The sequence below is a fragment of the Pseudorasbora parva genome, chromosome 24 (assembly GCF_024679245.1).
Source record: "Pseudorasbora parva isolate DD20220531a chromosome 24, ASM2467924v1, whole genome shotgun sequence".
Lineage (NCBI taxonomy): Eukaryota > Metazoa > Chordata > Actinopteri > Cypriniformes > Gobionidae > Pseudorasbora > Pseudorasbora parva.
The window spans coordinates 4,592,149-4,610,137 of record NC_090195.1 but is presented as its reverse complement, the minus strand read 5'-3'; the positions used below and the strand labels follow the sequence as shown (position 1 = coordinate 4,610,137).

The 17,989-nt window shown below is 37.5% G+C and overlaps 5 protein-coding genes across 7 annotated transcripts; 2 read left to right on the top strand and 3 right to left on the bottom strand.

Moving 5' to 3' along the window:
* Positions 1–59: 59 nt before the first annotated feature.
* On the bottom strand, positions 60–2,842 carry c24h8orf33 (chromosome 24 C8orf33 homolog). Its single transcript, XM_067434541.1, has 5 exons — positions 2,281–2,842; positions 1,925–2,136; positions 1,666–1,756; positions 1,370–1,516; positions 60–413 (listed from the first exon to the last, which is right to left on the bottom strand). Exons 1-5 carry the CDS (start codon positions 2,303–2,305, stop codon positions 190–192), a joined length of 699 nt encoding a protein of 232 aa, XP_067290642.1. The 5' UTR covers positions 2,306–2,842; the 3' UTR covers positions 60–189.
* An 86-nt stretch (positions 2,843–2,928) lies between these two features.
* h3f3d (H3 histone, family 3D) lies at positions 2,929–5,964 on the top strand. The gene is made up of 4 exons (XM_067434579.1): positions 2,929–3,052; positions 4,070–4,216; positions 5,042–5,195; positions 5,445–5,964. The coding sequence occupies exons 2-4, from the start codon at positions 4,089–4,091 to the stop codon at positions 5,571–5,573; spliced, it is 411 nt and encodes a 136-aa protein (XP_067290680.1). The 5' UTR covers positions 2,929–3,052; positions 4,070–4,088; the 3' UTR covers positions 5,574–5,964.
* A 694-nt stretch (positions 5,965–6,658) lies between these two features.
* On the bottom strand, positions 6,659–8,037 carry uqcc4 (ubiquinol-cytochrome c reductase complex assembly factor 4). The gene is made up of 2 exons (XM_067435016.1): positions 7,892–8,037; positions 6,659–7,373 (listed from the first exon to the last, which is right to left on the bottom strand). Exons 1-2 carry the CDS (start codon positions 7,969–7,971, stop codon positions 7,025–7,027), a joined length of 429 nt encoding a protein of 142 aa, XP_067291117.1. The 5' UTR covers positions 7,972–8,037; the 3' UTR covers positions 6,659–7,024.
* Positions 8,038–8,265: 228 nt separating this feature from the next.
* Positions 8,266–17,949, top strand: LOC137064052 (uncharacterized protein C7orf50 homolog). Of its 3 annotated transcripts, none has more exons than XM_067435392.1 (10): positions 8,266–8,375; positions 9,124–9,283; positions 9,463–9,576; positions 9,677–9,748; positions 11,996–12,088; positions 12,204–12,326; positions 12,661–12,777; positions 17,133–17,362; positions 17,455–17,536; positions 17,641–17,949. In XM_067435392.1, exons 2-10 carry the CDS (start codon positions 9,134–9,136, stop codon positions 17,809–17,811), a joined length of 1,152 nt encoding a protein of 383 aa, XP_067291493.1. In that variant the 5' UTR covers positions 8,266–8,375; positions 9,124–9,133; the 3' UTR covers positions 17,812–17,949. The 3 variants fall into 3 exon arrangements, with proteins under 3 accessions (XP_067291493.1, XP_067291492.1, XP_067291494.1); XM_067435391.1 differs by having other exon boundaries at positions 12,640–12,777; XM_067435393.1 differs by lacking the exon at positions 8,266–8,375 and having other exon boundaries at positions 9,222–9,345; positions 12,640–12,777.
* LOC137064053 (G-protein coupled estrogen receptor 1-like) lies at positions 12,793–15,038 on the bottom strand. Its single transcript, XM_067435394.1, has one exon. It carries the CDS (start codon positions 14,451–14,453, stop codon positions 13,299–13,301), a length of 1,155 nt encoding a protein of 384 aa, XP_067291495.1. The 5' UTR covers positions 14,454–15,038; the 3' UTR covers positions 12,793–13,298.
* Positions 17,950–17,989: the final 40 nt, after the last annotated feature.

Below are 17,989 nucleotides of genomic sequence, written 5' to 3'. Positions count from 1 at the left end.
TAAAAATACTTTAATAGCATTTTTTCTTAGTTATTTTTTTTATAGCAGGAACATTTAAAAAAAAAAGTGAAATATGATTAGCAATATAGTACACTTAATGAAATGCATCAAATATGTACAGCAAAATTATGCAACAGAAGTATGTCTACTTAAGGCACAAATCCTGCAGGTTGATGCAAATGTGTGAAGTCACAAATTGAAATTAAAGCAAAACTCTTCATGTGTTTTAGTGAAAACAAAAGGTTTTGTGTCGTCATCAGTCTCATTGTGTTCATTTGTCTCCCGGGGCCCTTGCAGAGTGTGCGTCTCTGGAGATTGGTCTGTTTTGTCTGTGGGTTGTGTGTTTCTCTCAGCTCTCCGGTGGAACACTGGTTTGCACTCAGAGACACTGGTGACCCGGGCAGAGGTCATCGCTACAGAGACAGAGACAGCAATTTTATATCATAATGTCAGAATACTAGGGGGCCACAAGGGAGGGCAAGAGGTCAGTCAATTAATAAAAAAAAAACGAGATATAATGACCTAAATAAATAAACAATTTAAAATTAATGCAAAAAAAAGTTTAAAAATAAAAGCAGGGCTACCAACTTCTGAGTTCAGCTTAGAGTGAGAATTGTATTGACACAAATTTCCAAATTTGATTCGATTCATAAGCTTGTGATTTGATTCTGACCTCAATTAGATTCTATGTTGATTCATTTTGAAACTGTATTTCAGGTACAGTACATGTTATGTTTTAAGCAAATGCAAAAACAAATGCAGTAAAATATATCCTACACACTTTAAAAGAATATAGGTGACTAAACACATGATGGCACACATTGACTTCCATTGTAGGAAAAGAAAAATACTGTGGAAGTCGATGGCTACCGTCAAGTGTCATGGGTTAGTGATGACAGAATTTAAAATTTTGGGTAAACTATCCCTTTAAAAGTTCAAAAAATTAACAACAGATTTACAATTACTTATAAGGCAGTTTTTTATAATTATAATGTTAGAATAATAACTATTTAGTGATATAAGTGAATGTAATAGTGTTTTTTTCTCTCTCTAGAGTTCATTTTTCTATCCAATCTTTCCCACATACTATTGATACTGATTGGTTTTTCCTGAGGTAAATGTAAAGTTACGTTTCATTGTTAACTAGCCATTTTATTGATGTCTCACCGCTGTTGAAACACTGACAGAGCGATTACATGAGACAAATAATAACACAGTACTACAATGAACAGAAGAAATTTTTTGGATATTATACATGACAAGCTGGGGGTCCATTTGTGGCATATATAAGATTGAAAACCCCTGTTATTTATCACATACACAAAAAAGGTATAAATACATAATATATAAATTTGTGTTGTTGCCTTACCTGACTGTATGAGTTTGAACTGTCTGGCTCTTTCCTCTTCCATCTTCTTCCTGTAGTCTCCTGAGATGGCTCGCATTACCTGCCTCTTCTTCACCAAGGGAGCTTTGGAGCTACGTAAAGTCTTCAAAGCACGACTTGCTTCTTCCCCTAAACGGAGACATATATAGGTGCATTCATAGGTGCGTATATCTATCGGTTATCAGCTTTCAAACATAAAGAATTATCGGTGTCGGGCTAAATGTTCACTAAGCTATTTATATAGGTGTTGTATTTGTAGTGCTGTCAGACACACTCACTTTGTTTGCTGGAGGTTTTTTGAGTTCTCAAGCCCAGCTCGAGCTGTTCGATGCACCAGTCCAGCTCTCGGTTTAGCTGCTCGTCAGGAGCCTAACACAATATCAGAAAGTCAACTTATTTATTTGTCTTTGCCACAGCTTATACATGCAAAAATAATGATCAGTAATGTATACTATATGAAGCATATGTAAATATCAGGTGCATATTTCTTATTTTCTATACTTGATGATTCCTAATAATAAGTGTGTATGTGCTTACTAATTCTGTGGTTTCTTGTTTAGGTGTTTCCTCAGCTGTGGTTCTTATCACTTTCTGCTGGGTATCCTTTCCATCACCTGCTTTCTTTTTCTTGTGTTTTTTAGCATTGGCAGGAGCTTCAGAGCTTTGGGTTGCTGTTTTGGGATGCGGCACTGTGTCAGTCTCTGCCTCTCCACTCTTGCCATCCATGCTTTTCTCATTTACCAGAATTCCTGGAAATAATACACCAATTGAAAACATTTATCCGGATGCTACTAACTAAGACAAACAGTTTAATTTAATATAAAAGTCTGCCAAATTTCACGTATATTCAATAAATTGAACTAGAATGGTTTATGAGCTGCTTTATATCTTACCCGTTCCAGTTGATTCCTCTGTCATAGCTGGAGGTTTAATCTTCTGAACACCAAATACACTCGCAGTCTGTACACAAACTATCACCTATCAAGTGTGCAGCACTTACGGAAAAAATAAAATAAAATAGAAATGTGACGGAGTCAATTAACTACTTCTGATTTACAAATATGTACTACTCATGTGTTGATAGCCATATGTGTGTGCACCCGTCGAAGGGTTCCGCCGGTAACAGATTGGCTATTTTAGAGGTTCCTAGAATAATTTAATATACCCTCCGTAAGCATTGGCAACACACAAAGACTGCATTAGTAGTAACGTTACATCTCAAAAGCACGGAGCAACGATACATAATATTTTGTATTAGTCATAAAAGTAACCGTAAGGGGCGGTTGTTCTTACGCGATGGTTATGTAATCAACACCAACATGACTAAATGGAAAGCTTTTTTAAAAGCATCTAACACCGATGTTTCACTAAGATTGTTATTAGCCGTTTGAGAACAGTTAACCGTTTAAACAATCTGATTCATCTGCAGAAACAGAATAGAAAGGGCTTTAAAAAAATACATCAAAACCGCGTTATAACTATTATAAATAAAATACTAAAGAAGGGTAAATTTTCCCCCTCGCTCCTCCAGCCAATGAGAGGCGACGTGGGCGTGGCTTAGCGCACGCACAGACGTCACTGGCTGTATAAAAATAGCCAACTCGCATTTGCGCGTGACCTACGTTCCTTGTTTTGGGCTTGACGGATTAACCGAAACAAAAAATCGTAAGTATCGTTAATGTTCGGTTTTAAAGTAAAAAAATACATATCGTATCTTGTATTTAAAATATTAAAGATCGTGTATGTGAAATATTTTGTTACATGTAAACCGTTCAGTTTGTTTTCGGCGTTTGAATTCGCAAACGGCGGTTTTAGATCCTTTTTGTCGCGGTAGCAACAAGCTAAGCTAACGAGCGTGAGTTTACATTTACTTGTGCTTTATTAAAAGTTATTTAGCCGGTTTTAACCTTAAGTATGTGTTTTTAGAACGAAGTTCAACAACACGTGTCGTTTTTCTTTTGAACACTATTATGTTGTGTTACTGAATTGTCGGTGTAGACAAAGAAACGGCTATAATTGGTGTTCTTGGGCGCCATGTTACACATAAAGGCAGAAACGTGTCTGTGTCTCATCCTGAGATGGTGGACTTCACTGCTGTATTAATCAGGGCTTCTAGGTTTCAATTCGCCGGTTCTTTGTCATCAGTTTCGCTATAATTGACGCGAACATGGCGTATTTTGTAGTACTAGTTGCTGAATGGGTGAATGAAACCGACTACCGTTGACGATTTTTGCCTTCAGGCTGTGTGTGTGTGTGTGTGTGTGTGTTGAATGGGAATCGGTTATGTGTGTGCGACCCAGTGTCCCACTGCGAGTTCAGCTTATCGTTTTGCCACAGCAAAAAGCGTTGCTTCTTGGTTTTTTTTATTTATCCAAGTGACTCTAAATGCAAAATAATCTATGAAATGGTAACTTAGGTTTTTAAAACGACTCTTATTTTCGCCAACTCATTTACTTTAAAGTACACGTTTCTTCGATTTTGCTTAAATTGCGCCAGCAAGTTGTACACTAATAGTTAGTGTAATGGAAATATGTTGTGGCCTTTTCCTACACTTAACGTGCGTTACAGCATGACTTTATTATGGGCGGGACCTAGAGTGTTGTTGTTGATTACATCATTGCATGCGGAATTCCCCGCGGCTGCTGTTCTTGTCGTCTTATCGGCTCTTGTCTCTCTGTTTAGATCACTTCATTAAAGTGCCATGGCACGTACAAAACAGACTGCCCGTAAATCCACTGGTGGTAAAGCCCCCAGGAAGCAGCTGGCCACCAAGGCTGCCAGGAAGAGTGCGCCGTCTACCGGTGGAGTGAAGAAGCCCCACAGATACCGGTGAGGACACACACGCGTTGTTTATATATGCACGTGTACATGTAAACATCTTCACAGAATTTGACTGACATTTTGTATAACTATATGTATAATTCTCATTTTTATACATTGCTTAGCAAAAAGAACTTCAGTCATTTATATACACTTGCATGCATTATGTAATTTTGTTTGTTTATGCATGTGTACTTTTTAAACTTCCAACTTCCTTGTTACGTGTACTTACCATAGTAATAACATTTAATTATGCATAATTACATGCAACTAACACTCAACCAAACCCTAATCCTACCATAACGCTGTAGTAAGTACATGTTTTTATTAATATTACTCAGTAATTAAATGTAATTACACTGTAATCAGTGAGTGTAACTAGTTACTGTTACTTAAACTACTTTATATATATTTTAGAGTATTCCCTTAACTTAATGTTACTATGAACTTAGTTCATACTAAGTTAGTTAATACAAATTTGTTTATTTTAATTACATTAAGTTTCATGTCTATCCTTGAATCACTTAACTAGTTGAGGTTGATATAGGATTTAGAATTTAATTAGTAATTAAATACTTTTTAGGGAGTAATTTGAACAGCAATCCAATTACACTGATTAATTACTAGTTTCATTACTTTCAGAGTAACTGACCCAACGCTGACTGCAACAATGACACTTTAAATAAACTACTTTTTTTTCCCCTCTTTTTAAAAAACCCCCCAGCATATTACCACACAAGTTGTATATAAAGTATAGTGTGTATATAGTGCTCTGCATTTATTTTTGTCCCAATAGCAACTAAATGCATTACTTTTCTGCCTTTTTCCCTCCAGTCCGGGAACTGTGGCTCTTCGTGAGATCCGTCGGTACCAGAAGTCCACAGAGTTGCTGATCCGCAAGCTTCCGTTCCAGCGTCTGGTTCGTGAGATTGCTCAAGATTTCAAGACGGACTTGCGTTTCCAGAGCGCTGCCATTGGCGCCTTGCAGGTGTGTGTTCTAGATGTGGATTTTGTATAGCTATACCCAGTTCAGTGGCTCAACCTATTTACCTTCAAGTCCAAAAAATATTTTGGACCTTGGCATAAGTAGATGTATATCGATCAAAATAACCAAATACTTAATATTTAGATTTTTAGTAGTTTTAGCTCACTTTAACTCCTGGTTGAAGACCACTGACCTAATGCTTCAGTTTTTTGTATCTTTGGTCTCTCCTAATGTTTTCTCTCTGAATTGTAGGAGGCAAGTGAAGCATACCTGGTGGGTCTGTTTGAGGACACAAACTTGTGCGCCATCCACGCCAAACGCGTCACCATCATGCCCAAAGACATCCAGTTGGCCCGTCGAATCCGTGGAGAGCGTGCTTAAACTTTACTATTTACTCAACTTTTTTGTGTGTGGAGGAATATATGAGGGAGGGGTTTGTTGTGCGGGTGGGTCGGGTGGGAGGGGTGTTGGGGTTCTTACACTCTTGACTTTAAATGCCTGTGTAGTTTAAGTTTATTTTTTTGTATTTTTTGGTAGTTGCGGTAGGGAACGGGGTATCTTGTGGTTAAAGTTGATAGTAGGGGGGGCAGTGTCAGAACATTCCGGGAGCTCCTCAGGGTTTTAAAGTTTGTATTTTAGACTTTCATATACCTCTGCCTAGTCTGCATGCTTCATGATGAATTAGACTGTCCATTTTATTTCTATCGTTATTATATTGGGTTTCTCTTCTATTGTGGCCATTTGGTTGTAAATAAACTTTCCACTACCTCAATCTTTTGTTGCTGCTCATTTTTGCCTTCAGTTGTTTCTCATATCAAAGTTTGAAGCCCTAGATCATGGCTGAGCAACTTTGATACTGTCCTGCAGAGTTTAGCTCAAACCCTAATAACTTGCTTGTACCTTTCTAGTAATCCTGAAGACCTTTATTACTTTGTTCAGGCGTGCTTGATTAGGGTTGGTGCTAAACTGCAGGACAGCGGCCCTCCAGGACTAAAGATTATGTAGATGCTAATGTCCTCAAAGGTCCAGCTTGGAAAATATTAATACTTGTTCTTAAAGACTTGATACTCTGTCCAGAAAATGGTTCCTTGTTGACCAAGCAACTAGCAACGCCCTCATGGATCTGTTGAAGACGTTTTATGTAGCGCCTTTCCAAAGCTCGAGGTCGCTTTGTATAGTTAGACGATACATTTGTGCAATAGTACATAAGTATACTCACATTTAATGTACTATTATAGACAACTTGTCTATTTTTAAAATTGAATGGCCTGGTTTCACAGACAGTGTTTAGATTAAGCCAGGATTAGGCCTTAATTCAATTAGGAAATTTAAGTAGCTTTTAGAGAAAATCACTGCATCTTGTGATAAACAATGGCCGTGATCAAGATGCCTGTGCTACTGTTTTCAGTTGAATCTGCTCAAACATGCATTTTAGTTTAAGCCTTGTTTGTGAAACTGGGTTAAAGAGAAAAACCGCTAAAATTAGTTTGTACAGTTTATTATACAGATCAAGTATAATTTAATGAAGGCCTGTTCTTGATGTTGACTTTTAATGTGTTTGATCACGCGTTCCCTGACGATATTCGTAAAGCAGCAGTCACAATTCAGAAGTTTCTCCATTATACTGGCATTTCTTAAATGTCTCTGAGTTTAATATAAACCTGACTACAGATCACATTCACTGCAGTCGCTTTTCAAGAGCAGAGTCTCTGGAAAGTCAGTTAGACATTTCAACAAATGATTTCCGACTCCATATGAAAAAAGCATTACACATCTGAAGGCATCATTAAATGATAAATAAATATCACAGTTGGAAAATGTCTCTTAAACCATTATGATGGTTTGTTTGTGACCGTGACTTCCTCCTGTTCTTCATCAGACAGCAGTCCTGGTAAATGTTCATACAGGTTTTTCTCCAGAGACTCGTCCGTCTCGGTCTCCTTCCTGAATGCACACCAGAGGAGGAAGCCCACTCCAAAGAGGCTGATGGGTAGAACTTTCCACCAGGGACGCTGGTAATTGCTGCCCAGCGAACGGTCCACATTCCAGGTTCGGTGACTGGCTTTGCTTGTTGAGAACTTAATGGGTTTGGGTACATCCTCATCCTCATTATCATCCGGGGGGTTTCTGGACTTTGCATGAAGCTGTGATGTAATGGACAGCATCCTTGTGGCACATGGTCTTCAGGTAGAAAAATAAATAAAAATTTAATAAAACACATTACTTCTAAAGATCTGCTTGAATAACACAGACATTATAAATACATCCAATGTGTATTTTTGTCAAAAAACAATGAAGAACCACTGATTGTGATATCCTTCAAACCAAGGTCAGCAGACAATTTAAAGGGACAGTTCACCCAAAAATGAACATTCTGTCATTGTTTATTCACCCATGAGTTTCTTTTGAACGCAAAATAAGATATTTTGAAGAAGGTTCTGGTAACCAGAGTGTTGATGGTAGCCATTGAATGACGACAGATTTTTAGTTTTTGGGTCAACTATCCCTTTAAGAGACCATTAAAGAGTGTTTAACGAAAAAAAGAAATCCGTTCAAGAAATAGATTTTAAATAATCAAGAAAAAAAATTCTCAATTAACTAACGGGTTGTCTTCCTTAAAGCCAAACGCAGAGCATAAAACCTATTGAGATGAATGACGGTTATTTCACAATCTATACAAGGACAAAATATTCACTTGCCTTAGATTCGTATGCCATTGGCTTGTGAAAACATTGCGACCTAAGGAAATTCCTGATAAAAGAAAGCAGACTTTTGACATCTTGAGGGCTTCTTCATATCAGACGTAACTCTCCCAGGTCATGTAACGAGCTCCACTGTAAATCCCGCCCGGGAGGAAACTACGATTAACTGAAATGTAGTTCCGCTTTGATCTTTAGATGTTTTAAAGAGAATAATTCGTCTGATCAATTTACATATTATAGGATTGTAAATCTTAATACAAATATTGTAAAAAAAACCCACAACCGTTTAAAGTTTATTCTAAGTATAAGTGACAGAGAATTTAAGGACTACATTACCCAGAGCTCTGAGTATCAACCAATCAGAGATGCATATTTTGCATCGCCATAGCAACGTCATCAAACGTGGCCTTGATTCCGCTTTCATGGCGCTGTCTGTCCACACGTGCATCTGAAGAAGATCTGGAATATTTCTGTTTGTCTTGTAAGTACATGTAACGCAATTATAAACTTACTCAACTAGTACATGTATGTGTGCTAAGGTTATGTGTGTGTCGCTGGTTTAAAGCGCAAATACGATTAAATCATCATCAACTAACTTAGGCTTTCAAGGTTTTAATTTTATTTGTTTATTTTTTAGTCGTGAACGCTTACAATGTGACAGTGATATAAACTGCATTTTTATTTATTTTATTGTACTTCGAGTCAAAACAACATATTATTTGTGTATCTAATTTGCTGTTTATGAATCTTATTACATGTGTGGATTGATATGGTTTAAATACATCACCGTTCAAAAGTAAAAACAGTAATAATGTGTAATATGTTGTCAATTTAAAATAACTTGAATATATTGTAAAATGTATTTTATTCCTGTGATCCAAGCTAAATCCAAGCATGATTACTCCAGTCTTCAGTGTCACATGATCCTTCAGAAATCACTCTAATATGATGATTTGGTGATCAAGAAACAATTGGGAAATGATTGATAATTCTGATTATTATCATATCAATGTTAACAAACAGATGTGCTGCTCAATACTTTTGTGAAGCCATGATGATCTTTTTTCAGGATTCTATGATGAATATAAAAGTTCAAAAGAACAGCATTTATTTTAAAATTAAAAAATGTTAACATTATAAATGTCTGTCACTTTTGATTACTTTATGCACTTTTGTACAGGAGTAGTGTATGTTGTCAATTCTTCATCAATCAATTCTTTTCTAAACAGATCTGGTGCCATGACGAAGAGTCAAGCTTTTGTACTGGAATCTCTCAAGAAAAAGAAACCTAAACTCAATGCAGACGAAAGCACATGTGTACATGATAAGAGTAAAGAGGAGATGAATGGCAAGAAGAAGAAAAAGAAGAAGAGAGAGGCTGATGATGCGGTGTGTGCTTATAATAATACTTGCATCTACTTGGCTGTGGATCTAATAACAAATTTCAGATGGTAATAATTGATAGATCCATATATCAAATGATCTTGAGCTATGATCAGAGACCAGAAGATGAATTGTCTTTTATAATGCATATAAGTAAAGATTTGTTTGTTGTTCATAATTCGCAGGTGTGTGAACAACATACAGAAAACACATCAGAGCTGAATAATACTGACACACACAGCCATGAGGAAAACGCTGAGTTACGCAAACATAAGAAGAAGAAGAAAAGGAAAGCTGAGGTATGCTTCTATACCTAATTGCTTAAATGATTTTAAGAAGTTAACTCTGCGTTTAATATTATGCGCTCATGACTGTTTTTTTTTTTTTTGGAAATTAAAGGGGCTTGAAACAAGTACACGCTTAAACGGAGGTCAAGAAGAGAATATACGCAAGAAGAAAAAGAAGTCTGAAGTGAGTGAATTCCTTATTTAAAGTATGCGTTATATTACTGCATATATACACTGTTTATCTGAAAGACAGCAAAATGTAAAAAGTGTTACAAGATTAAAAGTTTGTATTTATTTGAGGTAAAATCACCATACGCTTTGTGTGTGTGTGTGCGTGTGTGTGTTATGTTAGGGGTTAACAGTTTATGACTCAAGACCAGTAGTGAAAAATGAAGACCAACCCTGCGTCCCAATTTGCATACTATCCATCCTAAATAGTATTCGAAAATAGAATTAGTATGTCCCAAATCGTAGTATGTTGAAAAAAGTATTCCAAAGATTCCCGGATGGTTTACTATTTCCGGTCCGAATTCGAAGTATGGATCGATGGGCACTCTAACGGCTGATATTGCCCACAACCCATTGCGAGTTGGACGAGGATTCGATTAGAACTACAAACGGACAAAAAGCGTTAAAAAACTACAAACATGACGGATGTGCAAGTTTGACGGTTAAGTAGAGAAGTTTAGATAAAGGGGTTTGAGTGACCAACTATCAATATTTAACCTGACAAAAATATATTTATTCAGTGTTGTCCACATTATATTTCACCTGCAGCAGCATCGTGAACTTTTTTAATGACACGTTTGGCCATTAACTTTTAAATGCATCATTATATTTAAACTGCAAGCACATGAGGAGAGTCTCTGACCCACAAAGACCCACACATGGCAGATCAACGAGCGGCTACATTTCTCTCCGATACGGCAGGAGATTAAACTGGATGTGGAGGATTTGAACTGTGACGAATCTGACGATGATTGACAGGGCAGATAAACGGTGACTGGATGCTCTTAACTAAGCGACAGAGTCCGTTGAAGTAGTATGTCCCGAAGGTTGCATACTTTTCTGCTACACACTCAAAAGTATATACCTTTTCTTCACAAAAAGAGTACATACTTTTAGGACGTAGTATAAGTAGGCGAATTGGGAAGTTGGTAAAATTACTGAAGGATAGTTTGCAGTTTTAACAGCAGAAGCCAGCTTCAAGTCTCACAAGGAGTTCAAAGGCCGTGCTCCCTCTTTCACCGTCTCATTGCCTCGCCATATCATACATACAATTGTCCAAACAGTTATACCGTTTTCAAGGTCTTATCCACGTCATTACTGCAGTGTGGATGGGTCTGATTGGCTCAGAGACAATGCACAGTCATGGTAAATTTCCACACGTCAGTTAACCCAGAATTAGGCCCGTAGTGACCTTCCAGATCTGGAGCAGGCGCCAGCTTGACCAGATAAAGTCCACTCATCTCTTAGGATGTCCATTCTCAACACTGATCTTTAACAGAATATTGTGTGCACACACAGATACACAGCCTCTCCAAGGTTGGAGCTGATTAAGCTCCAGTTCTAACCAAAACATACTGATAACATGTGCTTTCTTTCAGTGAGAGGTACAGGCATTAGTACAGGCTATATTCATCTTGACTAGTGTTTCAGTAAAAGGAAATATAAAATATAATCAATTAAATGAAAGACCGATCCATATTTTATATCTGGAAGCTAGGCTAAGTAAGCAAACACTGTTTCTGCACTCCAAAATCCAAACACACGACACCATGTTGCTATCAAGTGTTTTAGCGACAAATCACACCCTCAGTCACTTCTCAGAGACCAAAAACACACTTTAGAAAACTAGAAACTAAAAGCAAAATCATAACTGGAAAGAATCATTATAATAATATTGAAAGATAAATATTGATTATGGCTTATATTTAGAATTAAGTTAGGATATATAATATAATGTAATAGAGCTTTACGATTCTGGATAAGTTGAAAATCACAATTTTGTTTGTTTAAAATAGAGTTCATGATGTTCCCACGATTCTGAAAAGTGCCTAGAATAATAAAAAATATATATTTGAGTGAATGATTCAATGACTTGCTCATAAAGACTTTTTACATTTGTTTTAATTACTGCATCAGTTAGCTTTTTTTTTTTTTTAATCTGCTGAATGATTTAATGACAGATACACTGATCAGGCATAACATTATGACAGGTGAATAGAGGAACACTGATCAAACAAGTCTGCTCCATGGACAGCACGTCTTTAGGGGTCTAGTGGAATCCATGGCTCGACGGGTCAGGGCTGTTTTGGCACCAAAAGGGGGACCAATCATTGCTAAACGTATAGCATGCTAGAAACATAATGATCACTGCAATAATTATTCAATCATTGAATCTTAAACATTTGCTCTCGTATGATTTCAGGTATGTGTTCCTGTAGAAAACACCACTGAACAGCTGGAGGACACACACAAGCAGGAAGATCAAACAAAGAAGAAGAAGAAAAGGAAACACAAGGTGATGAGAAATACTTTGCTATTTAATCTAATGTTTTTTAAAGTTATTTTGCTTGAATTATATATATATATATATATATATTATTATTATTTAAATAGACATTATGAATTTGCAGGACTCTGAAGCTGCTGTTCCTGAATCAGATCCGGTGACGCCACAAGAAGAAGAAACAAACACACACGCCGATGAAGAGAGAGCAGAGAAGAAACAGAAGAAGAGAAAGAAGAGTAGAGCTGAGGTGAGTTAAAGTAATCTGATTCTGTCCCCTCTTTTATTTATCATTGTGTTTGTTTAGTATATATGATAAAGGCAGTGTAATAATTAGTTTAAAGTATTTATATAATATGCATATAATGTGAACACATTGTGTAACGTCATTTAGGAAAGCTTGTTTTCCCAGTGGAAAAATCACTATGTCAATTACATTATACTGTTATGTCAGTTTATCATTATTCTTATATAAAATTCACATCCTCACCGCTTGATGCCACTAAAAATCACACACTGCACTTTAAATACTGTACCTTACTATATATTTATTTAAAAAAAAGATGTCTCTTGTATGTTTTCAGGTATGTGTTCCGGTAGAAAATGCCACAGAGGAGCCACAGGATACTGAACAGCTGGAGGACACACAAAAGCAGGAAGAACAAACAAAGAAGAAGAAAAAGAAAAAGAAGAAACACAAGGTGATGAGAAATACTTTGCATTTTTATGTTTGTCACAGTTTTTGAATTATGTGTGATTCTTTCGAGAGTTGATGCTGAATTCTTGTGCTGTAAAATGCTTGAATCTCTTATTATAACATTATTATGACACACACACATTCAGAATTTTTATTGCACTCTTATTTTAATATTTTTTAAATGTCATTTATTCCTGTGATCAAAGCTGAATTTTCAGCATCATTACTCCAGTCTTCAGTGTCACATGATCCTTCAGAAATCTTTCTCATATGATGATTTGCTGCTCAAGAAACATTTATGATTGTTACCAATGATGAAAACAGTTTATTTGATATATAGAAGGTTAAAAAGAACAGCATTTATTTATAATAGAAATGTTTTGTATCAATATGAGTGTTTTTACTGTCATATTCGACCCATTTTTAGGCATCCTTGCCTGATAAAAGGTATAATTTTTCTGTCAAAAATGTATTTTATGAAGACTTCTTACAGTTGATAAAGTCCTGTCATTACGACATGAGTGTTTATCCCACTCTGTCACACACACACTCCCGACCCTCCTCGCCGCTCCTAAGGTCACGCTCTTCCTCTTCCCTATTCTCATGTGAGCAGGAATGGTGCGCGTTTGTGCAAGTAACGCACGGACAAGGTGGCGTCGCGCTTGCGTTCTGCACGCATGTGTGCAGGCAGGGCACGTGGTGCGCGACAAACACTTGCAGTTTCTGTCTGAAGGCGTTTCCCAGCAGGCTGTAGACGAGCGGGTTCAGGCAGCTGTTAGCGCAGGCCGCCAAAGTCACCACATGTCCCGTCAGCGGGTAACGCTGCCACAACGTGTGGTTTCCTCTCCGCCGCGAGGCCTCGGTGTCGCCGCTCAGGAGATGCACGCTAATGAACACGTTCTCCGGAAGCCAGCACACAAAAAACACGCTCACGGCCGCGACGATCATGCGTAGGGCTTTGGTTCGCTGCGGCCTTTCGGAGCGCAGCAGCACGCGTGCGATCAGGGCGTAACAGACGCCCATCACGCAAAAAGGCAGGGCGAATCCCAGCGTCACCTCCAGCCATTGAACTTCGGCCACACCTGCAAAACAGAAGCCACGCCCCCAGCCGTGATGCACGTGCGCAGTAGCGAATGGAATCAGAGTGCACAGGGTGGCCGCCGCCCAAATGGTCGCACAAGCCCTTCGAGCGACTCGGGAGCGGTGCGAGACAGAAACATTTTCGGGTAGCGCACGCGTACTGAGGCCGGTCAGCGCGAGGCAGCGGTCCAGACTCATCCAGGTGAGCGAAAACACGCTGCTGTACATGTTGACCTGCAGGAAGATGGCCATGCAGGAGCACAGCACTGCGTCGTCATAGTAGTGAGCGCTCAGATTGAACACCTCGATTAGCGAATCCAGCACCAGCACCAGGTCGGCCAGAGCCAAATTAGTGAAGTATAGGTCAGGGGTGCTCATCCGCTGACGAGGGTCAAAGTTCACCAGGAGTATCAGGATGTTACCCACGAGGCCGAGCGGGAAGAGCAGGACGGTGTAGATGCAGGAGAGGAGAAGATTTATGACGTAGGTGTCCGGGGAGGTGGGGTTTATTTCGTTGACATGCAGACTGGAGTGATTTGGTTGGACGGTGGGGTCAAAGGTCATCGGATCTTCCATCATCTTCCCCTCTATCACTTCCATTGTCACATAGTGTGGAAGTTTACAGGCGTCTTCTTCTCTAAAATGCACTAAAGACACAAGCACAGTGATGTTATACTATTAATCTTGACGCATGTTTCAAATATGTGCATTTAAAGGGTTAGTTGACCTAAAAATGTAAATTCTGTCATTAATTACTCACCCTCATGTCGTTTCAAACCAGCTAGATATTCGTTCATCTTCTGAATACAAATGAAGATATTTGTGATGAAATCTGAGAGCTCTCTGACATTTACATTGACACCAATTTAATTTCCACTTTTCAAGAACTATTTAAACAATGTCTTTGCTACCTTTCTGGACCTTTAAAGTTGCAATGACGTTCAGAAAGCTCCTGGTTTTCATCCAATAGCTTAAAGCTACACTGTGTAACTTTTTTAGTTTATTTTTAGCTAAAAACACTTAGTTCTTTCAAAAATATATGTGCTCATTAATGTATATTTCCTTCTTTCAAGTAATAAAGTATTCTCGTAAGTTTATAATATGTCATTGAAAATGCATACGGGTGAGGGGTTCGAATGCCGGTCGCCATGTTGCTCCTCCATCTTGAAAGTACATTAGCCAAAGAGGGACATACCCGTAAATTCAAGCTTCGCCTTTCGCGTTTTAACACTCAATGGCACCGTGTCGAATGTGAAGAGGGGGATTGGCCATCTTAATCTTGGACAAAATCGGCCACCGTAGGAGTTAAAGCGAAATCAGAATTGAGAGGAACAGAAACTATTATTCACTGGATTGTCATATACCTTTACACTGCTGGATGGGGGAAAATATCACACAGTGTAGCTTTAATTTCTGTTCCAAAGATGAGTGGTCTTGCGAGTTTGGAACGAAATGAGTGAGAGTAATTAATGACAGAAATGTCATTTTTGGGTGAACTATCCCTTTAACTGGGAGTTAACAATGCATGATTATACCCCCGATTTTTACTCGCCAACAGATTTTGCGAAAAATGCCTGAAATCTGAGGCAAATCGGTGCTCGGTCACACGAGTGACAATCAATGTCACGAACCAAGAGGCGCTGATGCCCGTGAAATATTTTCCGAAATTTGTCTGCGTTTTAAGCAAAGACTTGTGCAGTGTGAACTCGGCATTAATTTGCAGTCACATTTATCAGTGCTCGGCGAGTTGACTGTGAAAAATACTTCTACAGCATTTATTAATTATTTGTATTTGTAAAAATGTTGAATTACAATTATTAGTTAATCTGTGAATAAGTTGTTTAGTTGCAGTCACATTTATTATGCTTGCGAAATCCAGTTATTCCATTAGGAATCCGTGCATTTGTGAGTTTCGCATGAGGACCATGCAGATTTCGCACATTTTCAAGCCGATCACATGAAAATTGTTTTCACACTGACAAGATACAAAGTTCTGACCAACAGAAAGCTGCTTGGTTTGAAAGTAACTTCTATGTGAGCTGCACTTTATACATCTCTACACTACGTACAATAGACACTGCATTTGCCTGCATAATTTCACTAATGTGTATTATCTAGATTTTCTGTTTTCACTAGTAATCATCCGATTGGTTAAAATGAAATGGTCAAAATAATCTTACCGTATGTATTGTATTATCGACTTTTATCCTTGTTTATTAAGTTGTCCTTGTGATTTGTTCCTGTATGCATGTCCTTTAAGGTCATGGAGAAATGGATGTAGAAATCAAACATTTGTTGTTTTTGTTTGTTTCTTTCTCCGTTCTTCTCCTTCATTTGGCAGTAATGAAAGAGCAGACATTTCTCCTGGTGAACTCTCGCTGTCTCATGTACAAATACGTAAATACAGGAGGGCCAGGTTATACACGTACAATGGCCGCCTTAATTTGTTTACCCCAAACAATATGATGGAGAAATGCTCTCTTAGCTCCTCTGCAGATATAGAGCTGCATAGTGGATGAGAACTCGTGGCAAATTCTTCAAGTGTTGCTACTCAAAACCAGACAAATGTATATATATATATATATAAATCTTTTTTTATCTAACTATGTTGGTTATTTTTGTTTTGCTTCAGTTATTTTAGACTAGATTAATGTAACAAAGTTTAGTGACACTGATAATAGGTCAACATTAGGCAAACAAAATGTCTTTGCTACAAACTGAAATAAAATGAGTTGAAGTGTTAAAATTACTAAAACTAATACAGAATAAAAAATAAGATTTTTTTTTTAATGACAAAATTAGTAAAAGATTAACTTAAAAGATTAACTTATATATATATATATATATATATATATATATATATATATATATATATAATATTACAAATAATGCTAAAATAACACTGGCTTCTATCTTAAACTTCGCATTGTGTACTATATTGCCTCTTATGATAAAAGCTTTGGCTTTATGAATAAATGTTTTGTAAATGTTGTGAATATAAACATTCAGAAATTGTTTCTCAATTAAAATGATTTGAATTTAAAGAATGAATGCAATTAAGCAGTTCTATAAAGCCTTTTGGTTTTCTTTATTATGTGTATACCATTTCAAAATGTTGGGGTCTGTAGTTACACATTATATTGGTCAAAAGTGATAGTAAAGACACTTAATAATGTTACAAAAGATTTTAATTTTAAATTAATGTTGATCTTTCTTATGATCTTTCTATTCATCAATGAATCCTGAAGCGATGTGAATTTTAAACAACGTGATTTTCAGATTTCTGGAGATGCGGACACCTCAGCACCGCAAGAACCGTCTGAAGTGGAGGATGAAAACGGCCTTGATGAAGAAGAACAAGAGAAACAACTGCTGATGTCCAAGCAGAGGAAGAGGGAGAGGATGCGTCAGAAAAAGGAGGAGAGGAGGAAGCTGAGGGAAGAAGGGAAAAGCATAAAACCACCGGAGATGAATAATGCACGGAAGCGGGCGCTGGAATACCTCAAATGGTGGGACTCAAACATGCTTATTTTCATACATATAAATGTTTCCTCATTCTATCAGAGATTGTTAAACAACTGATTTATTTTATGTTTGTTAGCTGGTCTGAGAAACGAGAAGAGTGGAAGTTTAGTAAAATCAGGCAAACGTGGTTATTGAAGAACATGTATGACAGCGTGAAGGTAAAAGAAACAACAATCATCTGGCATTTTGAGTCAAGTGTTGCTACTAGAATTTAACCGAAGCATTCATTTTTTTTCTACACATGCATTTCTCTCTCTCTCAGGTGTCTGACGATCATTTTGAAGTGTTGTTATTGTATCTTGAGAGTGTATGTGGATTGGCACGAGCAGCCACACTGAAGAAAGCTGAAGAGATTGTGTGTGAGGAAGGACAAGAAGAGGCAGATGCTGAAAAGAGGCAACTGAGAGCCAAACAGGTCGTCCAGATGCTGTGACAGAACCCATCATTGAATAAAACATCAAAATGAACTCTTTTCATGTCATACGTTTTCACAGTCATAATGTCTTCGCTTGTAAATATGTACAACCTGACATTACATTAAATAAAATGATTGCTGTGGTTTTTACCTATAGACTGTTGTTGTTGGGTTTTTTTAAATCATGTTTTAAAAT

Excerpts from the sequence above, each read along its gene's own strand:
- c24h8orf33 (XM_067434541.1), bottom strand. The coding sequence starts at position 2,305 with ATGACAGAGGAATCAACTGGAACGG. Across the intron at positions 2,137-2,280 it reads AGAGGAATCAACTGGAACGG|GAATTCTGGTAAATGAGAAA; the intron begins GTAAGATATAAA and ends TATTATTTCCAG. Across the intron at positions 414-1,369 it reads GTTCAAACTCATACAGTCAG|CGATGACCTCTGCCCGGGTC; the intron begins GTAAGGCAACAA and ends CTGTCTCTGTAG.
- h3f3d (XM_067434579.1), top strand. The coding sequence starts at position 4,089 with ATGGCACGTACAAAACAGACTGCCCGTAAATCCACTGGTGGTAAAGCC. Across the intron at positions 4,217-5,041 it reads AAGAAGCCCCACAGATACCG|TCCGGGAACTGTGGCTCTTC; the intron begins GTGAGGACACAC and ends TTTTCCCTCCAG. Across the intron at positions 5,196-5,444 it reads CTGCCATTGGCGCCTTGCAG|GAGGCAAGTGAAGCATACCT; the intron begins GTGTGTGTTCTA and ends TCTGAATTGTAG.
- uqcc4 (XM_067435016.1), bottom strand. The coding sequence starts at position 7,971 with ATGTCAAAAGTCTGCTTTCTTTTATCAGGAATTTCCTTAGGTCGCAAT. Across the intron at positions 7,374-7,891 it reads CAATGGCATACGAATCTAAG|ACCATGTGCCACAAGGATGC; the intron begins GCAAGTGAATAT and ends TTCTACCTGAAG.
- LOC137064052 (XM_067435391.1), top strand. The coding sequence starts at position 9,134 with ATGACGAAGAGTCAAGCTTTTGTACTGGAATCTCTCAAGAAAAAGAAA. Across the intron at positions 12,089-12,203 it reads AGAAGAAAAGGAAACACAAG|GACTCTGAAGCTGCTGTTCC; the intron begins GTGATGAGAAAT and ends ATGAATTTGCAG. Across the intron at positions 12,778-17,132 it reads AGAAAAAGAAGAAACACAAG|ATTTCTGGAGATGCGGACAC; the intron begins GTGATGAGAAAT and ends CGTGATTTTCAG.
- LOC137064053 (XM_067435394.1), bottom strand. The coding sequence starts at position 14,453 with ATGGAAGTGATAGAGGGGAAGATGATGGAAGATCCGATGACCTTTGAC.